This window comes from Symphodus melops (assembly GCF_947650265.1).
Source record: "Symphodus melops genome assembly, chromosome: 8".
Lineage (NCBI taxonomy): Eukaryota > Metazoa > Chordata > Actinopteri > Labriformes > Labridae > Symphodus > Symphodus melops.
The window spans coordinates 22,433,857-22,447,345 of record NC_136698.1 but is presented as its reverse complement, the minus strand read 5'-3'; the positions used below and the strand labels follow the sequence as shown (position 1 = coordinate 22,447,345).

General features: G+C 40.4%; 2 protein-coding genes across 2 annotated transcripts in view; both read right to left on the bottom strand.

Moving 5' to 3' along the window:
* The window catches only part of LOC306827927 (uncharacterized protein), a 69,518-nt gene that overhangs the window by 48,096 nt on the left and 7,933 nt on the right, over positions 1-13,489 (bottom strand). Inside the window, exons 5-6 of the mRNA XM_079350050.1 lie at positions 12,924-13,023; positions 3,230-3,368 (exon numbers count right to left, since the gene is read on the bottom strand). Of these exons, the coding sequence (XP_079206176.1) occupies positions 3,230-3,368; positions 12,924-13,023 (239 nt within the window). The remainder of the gene's footprint in view (positions 1-3,229; positions 3,369-12,923; positions 13,024-13,489) is intronic.
* On the bottom strand, positions 7,746-9,749 carry LOC306827931 (tripartite motif-containing protein 16-like). The gene has a single exon (XM_079350057.1). It carries the CDS (start codon positions 9,741-9,743, stop codon positions 8,073-8,075), a length of 1,671 nt encoding a protein of 556 aa, XP_079206183.1. The 5' UTR covers positions 9,744-9,749; the 3' UTR covers positions 7,746-8,072.

Genomic DNA, 13,489 nt, shown 5'->3' with positions numbered 1-13,489 from the left:
AAACTGAAGGCAAAACAAACTGACTACCAAAAACAAAGTCCATAAGGAAGACCTGGGAGCCACGAGCAAACAGAAAACATGAATTGACATTCAACACAAGACAATGAAGTGACACAGAGGGGAAGAAACAGAGACTGAGGGTGTGCTCGGATTATCCCTCCTATCTCCTTTCACTTTCCTGTTTTCCTTAACCCTGGAAGCATTTCAGGAAACACTGGGCCATCCCTTTCCAAAGGAGATGGGAAAGCGTCGCCCCACAATTCATTGTGGCGTAACTTTTAAAGCAACTAGCGCATCCGAGCGTTCACAAAAACTAACAATCTGTTGGAGGAGAAATGTGGAGACAATCTGCATTTACTTTCTATACTGATTTGACTTATAATTGTCTGTCTTTGTATTTGTTTTTTAAAATTTTGATTTAGTGTGTGAAGACGCTGAACATTGCTTGTCCTACATTCTTATATCATGTTTAGAGAGATTATTTGCTGTTTTTTGATGTTGATTTAGTATGAGAAATTGTAATAGGTATATAAAACTGTGTTTATAAAAAAAGAAAAAAGAAAAGGGACGCAGACCATGGAAGTTAGCGCTGCAATGATTAACCTTAAAAAACAAACCTAGAGGTGAACTATACACTTGAGGCTGTTGTAAAACGACCAAAGTGAAGGATCCTGCTATCTCATATAGCCTACATTATATTTTCATTCACACCTCATGTTTATTAGGATTATTTCACCGTCATTTTTTTTTATTATTACACCACCTAGTGGAAATGCAGTCGGTTGTCAAAGCAACGCTAAATCCTGAGTCCTTTGTGGATTCTTCGAATGCCTTTCCTTGAACCCATGATGTCTTCCATGGTGTAAAGGTAAAGTGAATAGTGAGAGTAGATAGGAGGGACAATCCAAACACACCCACTATAGTCACAGAGGTAATCAAACACAGGTGAGACTAGTTACACAGGTGCAGACAATCAGAGTAATCCCAGAGTAAAACACGAAGAACTGAAGTTAGAAACATTAACACACAGGGAAACAAGCAACACTAGTGAAGAAGAGAACGAAAACAATATCAGAAATCTAAACTCCAAAATACAAAACTAAACCATGAAAATTTCGACACTGGACCCAAAGCATCCCATATCAGTCGAGCCTTTTAAAAGATAAATAATCTTCTACATAGTTGTATTTTAAATTACGTCTTAACATAACTTTAAATTTAAGGAGAGTTCTTTTAAAGCAGGCAAAAGGCCAGGTGTGTTCATGACTGTAGGAGTTTATTTACATTAAATGGAAAACTTTATAAGCTTAGTAAGGATGTACTTTTCACTGTGGGAGTAAATGTTATGCTCACACTGCAAACCAATTTCCCTCGGGGATAATTAAGTTCATCAAACAACCACATGTAATATTAAAAAAAGAGAAGCTGCATTCATTGATTTCATTGCCACTTGGGAGCAGCACAGGAAGCTGTAAATGTAACAACTTTATTATCTATAAAGCTGCAAATGTAGAAAAGGGACAGTTGTTTGTTTTTACATTGAGCAGACACGAAGCAACGCTTAACATTTATCCCATTGCACTCCATGCGTTTACGTCCGATGCTCACAATCTTTATGGCCAGTCCTTCAACTCCCCAGGGAAATATCTGGCCCTTCAGCTGCTAAATGCTGCAATTCACTAGCTAGTCCATTACTGTCTGTCTGTTCCTTTTTGATTTTAGGGAGGCAGTACACAGTGGATCCTCATTACCTCACCTCGAAACAAGTTTGACGTCACACTCAATTTCCTTCACATCATGAGTAGATCAAAATGTAAACATCTCAGAGCACTGTGCCATCTTAAAAAAGAGGACATTTGGTTTGGATTATTATAACATAAAAGAGACTGTAATCAGTGGTCTTTTGGCTTTTAACTAACCATGTTGTCCTTTTATGCAACAGTGACTTACTGATACCAAACAAATGTTTCTGTAAGAAAAAAGAAAAAAAACATTAAACAAATGACATGGTAGTGATAGAACGCATTTGACTGTACCTAAGTACACTTATGCATGTACATAGTCTGATCCAGCAGGGGGCAGTATGCATATAGTTGGTTTGCAATTTGGCCAAAAAGCAGAAAGAAGAAGCAACCATGGCAACCATTCCTGCACTGAGTCCACCCTACTGCTAAATGTGTTGACGTCTTTGTTATTTCTGAGAGACGAACAACGACCCTCTTCCTACTTCAACACCTACCGTGCAGCTGAGAGGATGAAACGGGCCCGTGCTGTGTGGATAGTACTCAAGTTGCTTTCACACCTTACTCCAGTTCACATGAATCGTGTCTGAGACCACCAAGAACAAGCAGTTTCGGGCACGGTATTCGAGAAAGAACTGGACTTTGGGGTCAAGCGCCAACTTGTCTTATTAAAGTGGTGAACGGGATCAACCTTCGGCGCCACCGTGCCGGAGCGCATGGCCGGAGCAATTTAGCACAGAAAAGAACAAGCGGGACAGGAAGTCAGACACTGACATTAAAACTTTTGGGTTCAACTTTATTATTATTATTATTTGTATTATTTGGAGGGGGGGTTCTGAACTTGACAGTTCAGAAAAAACAACAGTCCATGTTTGTTTATGTGTTGATAAAGAGTTTTATATCACGTACATCGTATTATCTCCCACTGTCTTGAGTGAATCTGTAAAATTACCACAGGAATTCCTGTCTCCACACTTCAGCTGACCAGCTGCTCTCTCTGGGCTGCAGACTCAGAGAGGGTGCACGGAGCCGTAACGGACTGGAGCAGACACGCATTTCACACATCTTTTCGGCCACCAGTAATTTGTGACGTAGGTTACTAGGGAAGGTACACACACACCTACTCGACTCATCCTGATTCGGCAGCTGCCAAAAAGGCTCTTTAGGTCACACAGCGCTTTTCTGAAAAATGTAAAGAATTCAACTGAAAAAGGGGTCGGGTCATCTTTTCAAAAAGTTGAAAAGAAGGTAGAAAAAAAACAGCTAATAACGATGTGTGAAGATGTTCAGCCATATTACTGGAATAACTCTAGTTTGTTTTTGAGAGAAAATAGTATAATGACAGATTGAACTGAGCATGCAGCACAATTGGGCTCAAGTGATGAGAAAAACACTTCCATCCAGAGACGTCTGGTGTTGTGTAGTGTACGTTTGGTACATTTTCTAAAGATCCTACAGACAATGTGCTCGTCACCATGGTTACTTACAACTGGAAGAGAAGGATGCAGTTGAAGGCGTGGCTCATGGGCCGGGAGAGGAAGAGGTGACCCAGCAGATGAAGGTTGGGCTGCAGGCTTTCTTCTTGGTTGTGCAAGGATACGGTATCTGGATGTAGTAAACCTGTATCTGAAAGACACAGACATGCAGAGGAACAAGGCTGTTGTATCCCTGAAACCAAGACACTGCAAACTACAGCAACATATGAAGAAAAAGACTGTATATATACACAACAATGTTGACATGTTGTGATCCCAACTTTTTAAGAATAACTTAAGGTCTGTTGAAATGGTCCACGGAGCCAACCTCAGCTCGTAAGGTTAACGAGAACCAACTCTTCATTTCTTTACTCCCTCTTCTTTTAAAGAGGAGTTACAAATAGCTGTGATGCTACTAAATATTTTAAACTCATACATATATGACTTGATGCAAAAAAAAATGTGTCTTAAGTTTAAATTACGAAGGTAAAGACAGGTCAAAGTAATCCCACAGCCTTCAAAAGCTCAGAATTTAGACTGCTCTATATTCTGGGTTTTCAAAGTTTTCAAACTCTGTGCTGAGGTCTACTCTTTACATCTCAAGTTGTAAGTGATGTTCAGGCTAGTGGCAATTGGATGGTACAGCGATTGTTCGCCATTGGCAGGATGAGGAAAAGCTGGTCAAAGTGGTCCTTAAAGGAGGAGGTCAGGTTAAAGCAACAACTCAAACAGATTGTTTCAGCAAAGGCTGAGACTGAAGGGGTGACAAGAAGGGCCACAAAAGGACAAAACAGTTTTCTCTACGGACATAACAAAACCAAAACCTCACAATACAATAATATCACGACAACAAGTCCAAGGTACAATATTCATTGGGATATAAAATGAAAAAGAAAATTGAAGATTTGGAGAAAAAAAAGCCATTTATCTAACAATGATTAGAGTGAAATAGGGTAATGGTGAAATGACCTAAAAGTTCATAAAACAAAACAATGTACCAGCTGGGCCTTGTAAACTAAACAAGTAAACTGGAAGGCCAGGAAGTGTATGAAAGTATTAATTCATTTCAATGGACAATCTATCATTCAGGGTTATTTAGGGGAACATACTGCTGCTGCATTCTCACATCAGCCCTTCCAGACTTCCTGCTGGGAAAAATACTCGGGCTCTGGCAGGAGAAACTGGGTAAAATCAGAGTGAAAAATGTGGCTGTTGTGTTTACATACATGTATATGCTGCATTCCATTGACTTCAGAACTGGGAACTCGGGGCTGGGAATGACATCGCACCCGGGTTGAGTGTGTTCCAGTTGCATGTCGGAAATGCAACATCAACACCTCAAGGAGTACCTTTGTTTTGTTAGCTAATGCCAGACGATACACACTCTGTGATAGTTTGTGCACAATAATAACATGACAACATGTTCACAGAGAGAACTGTCACAATACTATCAGAGTGATTGATGTTATTACACAAAAAGAGGAGCAAGCGGCTAATAAACATGATAGCTAGATAGATGATAGATAGATGATAGATTGATGATGATGATGGATGGATGGATGGATGGATGGATAGATAGATTGATTGATGCAGTTCCAGTTGACACTTCCAACTGGGAACTCGGAATTTCCCACTTCCCAGTTAAACTTAAACGCAGCAATACCGCTTCTCCAAATAATCTCTGCAGTTTTTCAGGAGAATTTCTGTATGAGTGAAAAGGGTTCGAGACAGAAAAGCCCCTGGATGTTAAAGAAACAGCATCTCACAGAGCCAGTGGATTGTAAGTCCCTACGTCGTACTTCTTTTTTTAGAGTTGATATTGTAAAGACGACAATTTTGGCAACATTGACAATTTTAAAAAAAATGTTTCCATTCTCCCTCCAGGCTGATGCCGTATTTGCATTTTTTGATGAACTCTGCTCTGCTCCACTCCAGCTGAAACATAAAGACCACACTAGCTAAACCCAATGCAAAAACATTGAGCCTAAAATGAGCATATTAAGTCCTCTTTAATATTCTTGAAACTGCTGACTTTTCTGAACAATAGCCTAATTAACCTTATGCAGCAGGTTTTTTTCTTCAAGTTACCCCAGGTCTGTTTACGCTCTTCTTGGTTTGAGCTGCCATGCATGCTGCACTGACAGGTGGGAAGCTTCAGGGCAGAAGCACTCAGCCAATCCTAATTGTTCTGCATGTTTATGCTGTGATAACTTTGATGTAAGTGGTCCTGGCAGAGAGTACATTATTAAATATCATAGACAAAACAGGCATATTAAATTAATGGCCAACAAGCATGTGAAATTAATGGCGATGCAGAAGTCTGTCATATAAAACGAGAGCATTCACAAACACGCCACAGTCACCATCTGTGCCAGAGTTTAAAGGGGAACGAAACCCAAAACCACTTTTTTCAGCTATAAACCTTTGAGTATTAGGTAGTGCTGTTGATCAATTCAGGTCCAAATCTCCACATTTCAAATTCGAAATATTGTGTTATAAATGTGCCTCGTGACTGCCCTCTCCCAGATGACAGGTTTTAACGGCAGAACATGCCTACGTCAACAAACCTACTGGAGCCACTGGAGAGAGTACTATCTCGCGTCAGGACCAGTTGTGACGTAGTTTGTTTTTTAGCAGTTACGCTGGGAGATAATGAGAGGTGACTATTTATCATCCAAAACAGCGTTAATAGTCTGTATACACCACAACTTACGTTTGGTCACCTCTTAATAGTTTTAATAACTTTAGACTTCTATCAAACAAATGTGACATGCACAACGTATTTAGGGTTTAGAAAACTATTTCAGCAAATGAGAGCTAGAGTTAGCTGCGTATGTTTTCATGGAGGATGAACTTCACTCCTGTGAGCATACTGTGTATTATGGGCTTTATCAAACTGATTGAGTCTGGTTTAACCTGAACTTCATCTACCATTTGAAAATTGACTTGTAAGACGTAAGTATGTAAAAAGTATAATGCATGTGTGTCTACCTACAATATATTTGTGTTTATTATTCATTGTTAGTCATTGCCATTGTTTTGCTTGATTTTTTTACCTAGATGCCAATAATCATCATAATAATAATCCTACTTATAAAGCACATTTAAAATCAAAAGAGAGTTAAAGTAATTTGAACAGTAAGAAAAGTAAATCAAACAAACAGCACACTCAAAGTAAAGTCCTTTAGCTTGCCTTCTTTGGTCCGGACCAAATACAGTGTCTCTTTGTTTTCTATCAACCGGTGTTATGATAAATATGGGCAAGGTTATGAATGCAGTGTGTGGTGCAGGGGGAAGAATAAGAAGTGAAGCGCAGGGAATATGCTGCTGCTGTTATGTTTGTATTCTGTCATTTAATCGTTGGATAATTGGACAGTTGGATAATAAAAGAACAGAGCGATGAAACACCAGTGAAAGTGTCTGACAGATAGGCCAAAGATTACCTCTGCGTCTTATATCAAAGAAGTTGGCGATAGAAGAAAACATGAACTGTGCTGCTAATCAATCAATTATTTCCCTTAATGCGCGAGGCAACAGGAGACTGTTATGTCCAAAAAGGCAAATTTTTAGAACTGGGTCTGACTGAGGCCGCTTTCACACTCTAATGAACTGTACCAGGGTTTGCATAGAAGCGAACTGAGACCACTTCTTTGGCTAGGTCTCGATTCGGCTGTTTGGTCCACACCAGGGTTTTAGTTTGTTTAAAGAGAACTGAACAAGGTAAGTGTCAATACACCCTCCATCTCTTTCTGTTGCACCTTTGGATCTTTAAATGAAACTATGGGAGTTCATTAAAGTTAGGGGAGCTCATTATTTCCATGTTAATCCCTAATGTGCGGATAAGACTGTCATTCCTTGAGATTTAATCATCCTTTTTGATTTAAAGCCTCACCTACTGATGTTTGAAGTTCAATAAACTAGATGATGCTATAATAACATAAATGATAATAGATAAAGCTAATATATAAGCTAATAAAATGCATTTCCTTTTTAAAGCAGAGGAGTAACTCAAGCATCTGTAGGGTGACAGCTGGCTTGAAAAAGAAGTGGAGACAGGAAGTGGTAGGATTTGGTGCTTATATGATTCTTACCCAAGAGGGATGTTCTTTCTGTGGAGTATGCAAACAGGCAATGTGTCATTTTGGTAAATTCAATACAACCCTTTACTCTCTTTTTTCTAAAGTCCAGAGCCTGATGAGAGGGTGGTGAACAGAGTGTCCAGGATGTGACACATCCTTTATGATGTCGGGAGCTCAGCAGGGTGAAAATAAAGTTGAACAGAACTTTGTATCATCCTTTAGTTTGTGTGTTTTTCCTCTTTTTCAACTTTTAATAATTTACTATGAGAGCACACACAGATAAGTATGAACACATACTGGATTTCACCTATTTTTAAATGAACCCCCTCATTGACACAGGTCAGGTGGCCCTACAGTTAAACACTGTTTTTGTTGAATCCAGGTAATGAACACAAAAGAAATCTGTGTCGATAACAATATCTACATGAAAAGGGCCTGTTGCGTTCTTTTAATACCCTTTAATTAGAACAAAAACAAATCAGTACTCATTGTGAACACACTCAAAGTGAAGAAAAGTTGAAATGTTCATGCAGAGAAAACGTCAGTCCAACTGAACAAGAACCTTTATGAGCAGTAAAGCCTCTGGGACTAAACAGGAGAGTTATTTAAAGAGACAAACATTTACAGAACAAGTGAGAAGATTTCAAAGTACCGCCCATAAAGTTTGATTGACAGGTGAACAATGTAACCACACCTCAGCCCTCAGCGACAAACGTGAGCAATGATCAAGTTGAAAAATTAAAGTTTAACCCGCTGTTTCTTTAAATGACTTCTCTCTATTTCAGTTTACACAACTCAGCACTAGATCCAGGATAAATACAAAGTCCAGCATGTAGAGGCTGAGTGAATGTGGTCTGGACTCTGTGGAGGATAGTCATGGTTTCAGAGATGCTGTAGAAGGTCAGAATACCTGCTCTATGATCCAGGTACACTCCTACTCTTGAGGACTGAGGACCTGAGACACGGGTGTCAACACCATTGTACCAAAAGTCATAACTGTTGTTGTAACAATCTAACGTCCATGATTTATCATTACGCCCAAACACACTTTCAATCCCGCTTCCTGTTCTGCTGATACTCTTGTATGCGACTGCTATATAAACTCCTCTTCCTCCCCACTCCACCTCCCAGTAACAACAGCCAGTCAGACTCTCTGGACTCAGGACCTGACACTGATCAGTGAATCTGTCCGGGTGACTAGAATAAGACTGTTGTTGACCCGTGCGTGTTACTTTTCTGTTCCCATCAGATAATAACAGCCATGTGTTAGCTGTGTTTGGATCCAGTGTGATGTCACATGAATATTGTAAGAAGTCCGCTCTGGTCTTGGGCTCTGGTTGTGACAGTAAAACATCCACTTCAGTCACTCTCTGTGAGATGTTTGTCCAGTTCTTTGTCAGGTCGTCCTCTAGATTATCTCTGACTTCTGACACAGCTGCTGTCACATCCTCAAAGTACCTCAGAGGACGGATGTTGATGCTGGGTGAGTGAGTCGATTCACAGAGTGGTGACAGTGAGTTGTAGCCGTGTAGAAACTGGTTGAGGTCCTGTGTGTGTGAGAGCTCCTCCAGTTCAGCGTCTTTCCTCTTCAGCTCAGAGATCTCCTGCTCCAGCTTCTCCTGAAGCTCTTTGACTCGACTTACTTCAGTTTGCTGCTGGGATCTGACCTGCTGCTTCACATCAGAGCGTCTTTTCCCCATGATACGGATCATCTCAGTGAAGATCTTCTCACTGCCCGCCACTGCTTTATCAGCGGAGACATTAATAGCTGCTACCTCTTGTTGAAGCAGCTTCACGTCTTTCTCCATGTCCTGGATCCTTTGCTGGATGTTTTGTCGACTCACCTCCAGCTCTCTTTGCTTCTCGGTCCTCTCTGCCGCAGTTGAGACTGTGTCGTGGCCTTTATGTTCATCCACTGAGCAGAGGTAACAGATAGACTGTTGATCAGTACGACAGAACATCTTCATCACCTCATCATGGCGAGAACAGACGTTCTCCTGGAGCTTCTTGGAGGGCTCCACCAGCTTGTGTTTCTTCCATGAAGCCACTTCAAAATGCGGCTGCAGGTGTTTCTCACAGTAAGAAGCCAGACATTGTAGACAAGACTTTTGCGCTTTCAGTTTTCTCTCGGTGCAGAAATCACAGGCCACATCTTCAGGTCCAGCACAGCAGTGATTGCCAGGCGCAGCTTTGAGTGCCGTCTTCTTCAGCTCCTCCACTAAAACTGCTAACATGGTGCTTTTCATAAGGCCAGGCCTCGCTGGGAAGGTCTGCCTGCACTGAGGGCAGCTGTAGGTTTTCTTCTCCTCCTCTTTATCCCATTGGCTTTTAATACAGTTCATGCAGTAGCTGTGTCCACAGGGAACAGTCACAGGATCCTTCAGTAGATCCAGACAAATCGAACAAGAGAAGGTTTCCCGGTCCAGCTGAACTCCTTTCTGCGCCATCTCTCCTCTAAGTGACAACAACTGTTGGAGTTTCACTTCCTGAGAACTGAACTACATTCACCTCTGATGTACAAATCATGTGTCTGTGCTGTGAATGTCAGCTTGTACTGGTTACACCCATCTGCAAACTGTACATCTGAAGGGGAGGGAGCCAGGAAATAGTCAGAGTGGAGCTGGCTGCGTTTAAGAGCAGGAGAGGGAGGGGTCAAGCTGTGGTTTATTCCAGGAAGAGGAGCAGCTCTGTACATGTTTAACTTTGTTTCCTCATTCCAATGAAGCCTCGGTTAAATCCTGCTCCGCATCGAAAAGATTTGAAGCTTTAAAACGTTCAATACTTTGTGACTCTTCAGGTCAGTTGGTGATGACTTCATAGAAAAAAAGAAAAAAAAAGTAGTGTGTACACATCCAAGCAAAATTTGTACAGGTGCAGGATGAAAACATTTATGAACAGCAGAAAAAAAAAGAAAAAAAAAAGAGAGAGATCTGCACACTATTCAGCTTCTAATGAGCAACTTTATTAAAGGCAGCATTTGGATCAAATTTATTTTAATACTTTAAAACAGTTGACTGAATAAAGTTAAAGTAAAGTCTAAAAAGAAAATACTGCATTTAATTATATTTTTGCTTTTAAGATTTTTCACGCAGGTGATCAAAAAAATCAAAATAATTACTCGATATTTTCATCAAGCCATGAAAATATTTGTTGAGAAGATTGTTGATGCTGAAGGTTCAGCTAAATTTTTAATCTGTAACTCGTGTTACCAGATCACAGGCTATGAATGCAACAAAAAGCTAGCTCTAGTCTAAAGTGTGACAAAGTGTTAAGAGATGACAGGGACAGAAAAGATGTTTTTTCACGACATGGACAACATTAAAGTCGGTCAGCTCACCTCCACGCTGGTCTATCGGGCCACTGGCGGTTTGATCGCACCCGACGGTTTCGTGATAAGTCACGATGAGTTCAGGTTTGTTAGTTGTAGTTTGATTACATTAGATGCCCCTTCACTTGAATCTCATTGTGTCTTTTATGGCAAAACAGCACCACTCTCTGCGCGCCTCAGGAATGGTGCATTTAAGACAACCCAGTATAAACACAGCTCAAACCTATTCTCTTTTATCCCCATGAAAACCAGACCACAGTAATTTGAAAAAACAGAAAGCTTAGGACAAAGAAGGAGAACAGAACCTCACTGTTCCCTGACACCAGTGAGAGTCGCTGCAACAGAAGCTCAAAGTTCACTGAAAAGGTACCTTTTGTAGGTTAATGACCGACAAACAAAACAAAAGAAAATCACAAACCTTTAAAAGTTGAACTTCATGTTAACTAAGAATCTTTCTACGGAACTCAGCACAATGACAAGAATCAGCCACTCTCTTTTCTTTGAAATGAAATGTAGCAGAGTACAAGATTACTCAACCATCATAATGAGTACATAATCATATTTCAGTGGTAAAATCATGGTAAAGTCTTTCGTAAAGCTTGAAGCATAAAGTGCTTCAGTTCCTTGAAGACTGGACAAGAATTTTTTTTTTAAATATGTCAAGCACTCACCACTTATCCTGTCTGAAAAAGATCAAAGAAGAGTTAGAAAAGCAGCTTTTCCCTAAATTTACCCTAATGACGTAAGTTGTGTTCGGGGAATGTGTGTGAAAGTCCACTTTTTTCACGTTAATGACATAATCTGCTATAAAAGGTGCAGTAGATAACTATGACATCCTGAATGAGTGTTTGTGCAGGCTTCTATCGTGCATTTGCCTTTCCTTTTCCCGGTTCCATAAAAACAAACTAGTAATATTAACCATCAATCATATTTATTGGACTTCTGCATTATTATGTGATTGCCATTGATCTTGGTGAACATATCTAAAGTCCTTTTATTACATGACATATAGAAGAGGTTTGCGTTAAACTGAGAGCCTCCCTTAAAGGGGAGAATGTGTGACACATTTGTACAGTGGAAATCAAGTATATCCTGTGTAAATGTCACCGGTTGCACAGATTTCCACCCCAAGACGCTTGTCTAAACGCGGAATAAAAAGTGGGCAAGCAACGCCACTTTTGCCGTTTGTGTTCAGATCGTTGTCATGTAGAGCCCGTCTAAAACAACAATGCAGGACATGGGCGGCAGCTCGAGCAAAGGACAATTTTGTCCGCCGTTTGTGCTTAATTATCTTACATTCTAAATGAAATGAAAATGTAAGTGGAGAGGGGTTGGAGGTGTGTCACTGGAGGAGCACAGAGGTTTCAGAATTAGCAGAGGCACTGACAGTAGTTTGTTTTGGTTTCATGCTGGAGCTCAAGGTCGACATCTCCTGAAGATGAAGAAGTCAAACATTCTTCTTTTAATAACTGAGGTGACGCTATATGAATGTCTCTGGCAGTCAGGATGTGCAATGTGAGTTTCTTTCAACATTTGAACCTTGGCAGAAGCAAAAAAAGAAAAGAAAAGGCAGGTATGCAGGCGTCCGAAAATGTAATGAGAGAACTTGACACTTTATTAAGAAATACCAGGATAAGCCCTCAATTCGCCTCATCACTAATCCAGCAAAAATCACGGCTGAGGGGTTTCTACATAATGACTGATATCCCTGAGGGTCCCAGTGAAAATACATGTGATGAATAGTCATTTGGCCACATGAAGTGGGTATTGGAAATGAAGAAAAAAGACAGTGTGCAGGGAGATTCAACCCTGACAATTGAATATCAACATAAGTGGTAATTTCCATTCAGCAGATGTTCTCATATTAATAAAAAAAACATAATAAGGGCATATAATGTTTGCAAATTCATGTATTTTCCTTTTGAGTGTAGGTGTGTGACTTTCCACAGCTGGCACAGCTTAAAGCTTTTATAGACAAGTTGGACTGTGAAGTTTTGTCTATTCAATCCCAGCTGTCATCGGGCGACAGGCGAGGTACACCCTAGACGGCGAGAACCCATGCATGCCTTGGGAGAACAGGCGAACACCACACAGAGAGGCTCCCTCCAACCAGGAATCCTCTAGCTGTGAGGCAACAGCAAGTCGATTCAGTCCCATTGTAACAATCATGAAGGCAGAAGAAAGACGAACATATCTTGTTCACACTCGTCTTCTTATATTAGACCACTTTACTGACCGAGTTATCTGCGTTATGTACAAATAAAGTTGTCACAAAATGCTGAGCATAAAGGCTCCTTACCAGCTTCAGCACTTTCACTCTCATCATCGTCCTCTTCCTCTGTATGGGTTGGATCCTCCACACCCACCTGATCCATCACAATACACTCCGCCACACCTGTCTGAAATCAACATCAACAGACAGTTCAGGTTGAAATCAAAAGGGAGTGGCTGACTTCCATGAATTTCACAGTAAGAAGAAACAATGATACCCTGAATAAAACAGATTCACAGAGTCAACTAGAAGTGAAATTTATGGTAAATAATAAGTTACTGAAAAGGCTCTTTTTATGGCACACATTTTGCAGGAAAAATACTAAAGGGATAAATATCCTGTACAGTTATTATATATCACAGCGTCTGTAGGTAAACAACGCTAAACTAGCTTGCTTATTGTAGCTAAAGTTACAAGAGCTAGCACCTCCAGCCTTTGGTTGCCCTCGCAGGATAACATTAACACAACCTTTAACCTTTTAATTAGGTATCCTTTGCTCTACTAAAAATGCACATCCCTACTCAAAACACCATAGTGTAGCACACTTTTTGTCCTTTACAGGCTGCCATTTGGTTCCATCTAAAGAAACTCGA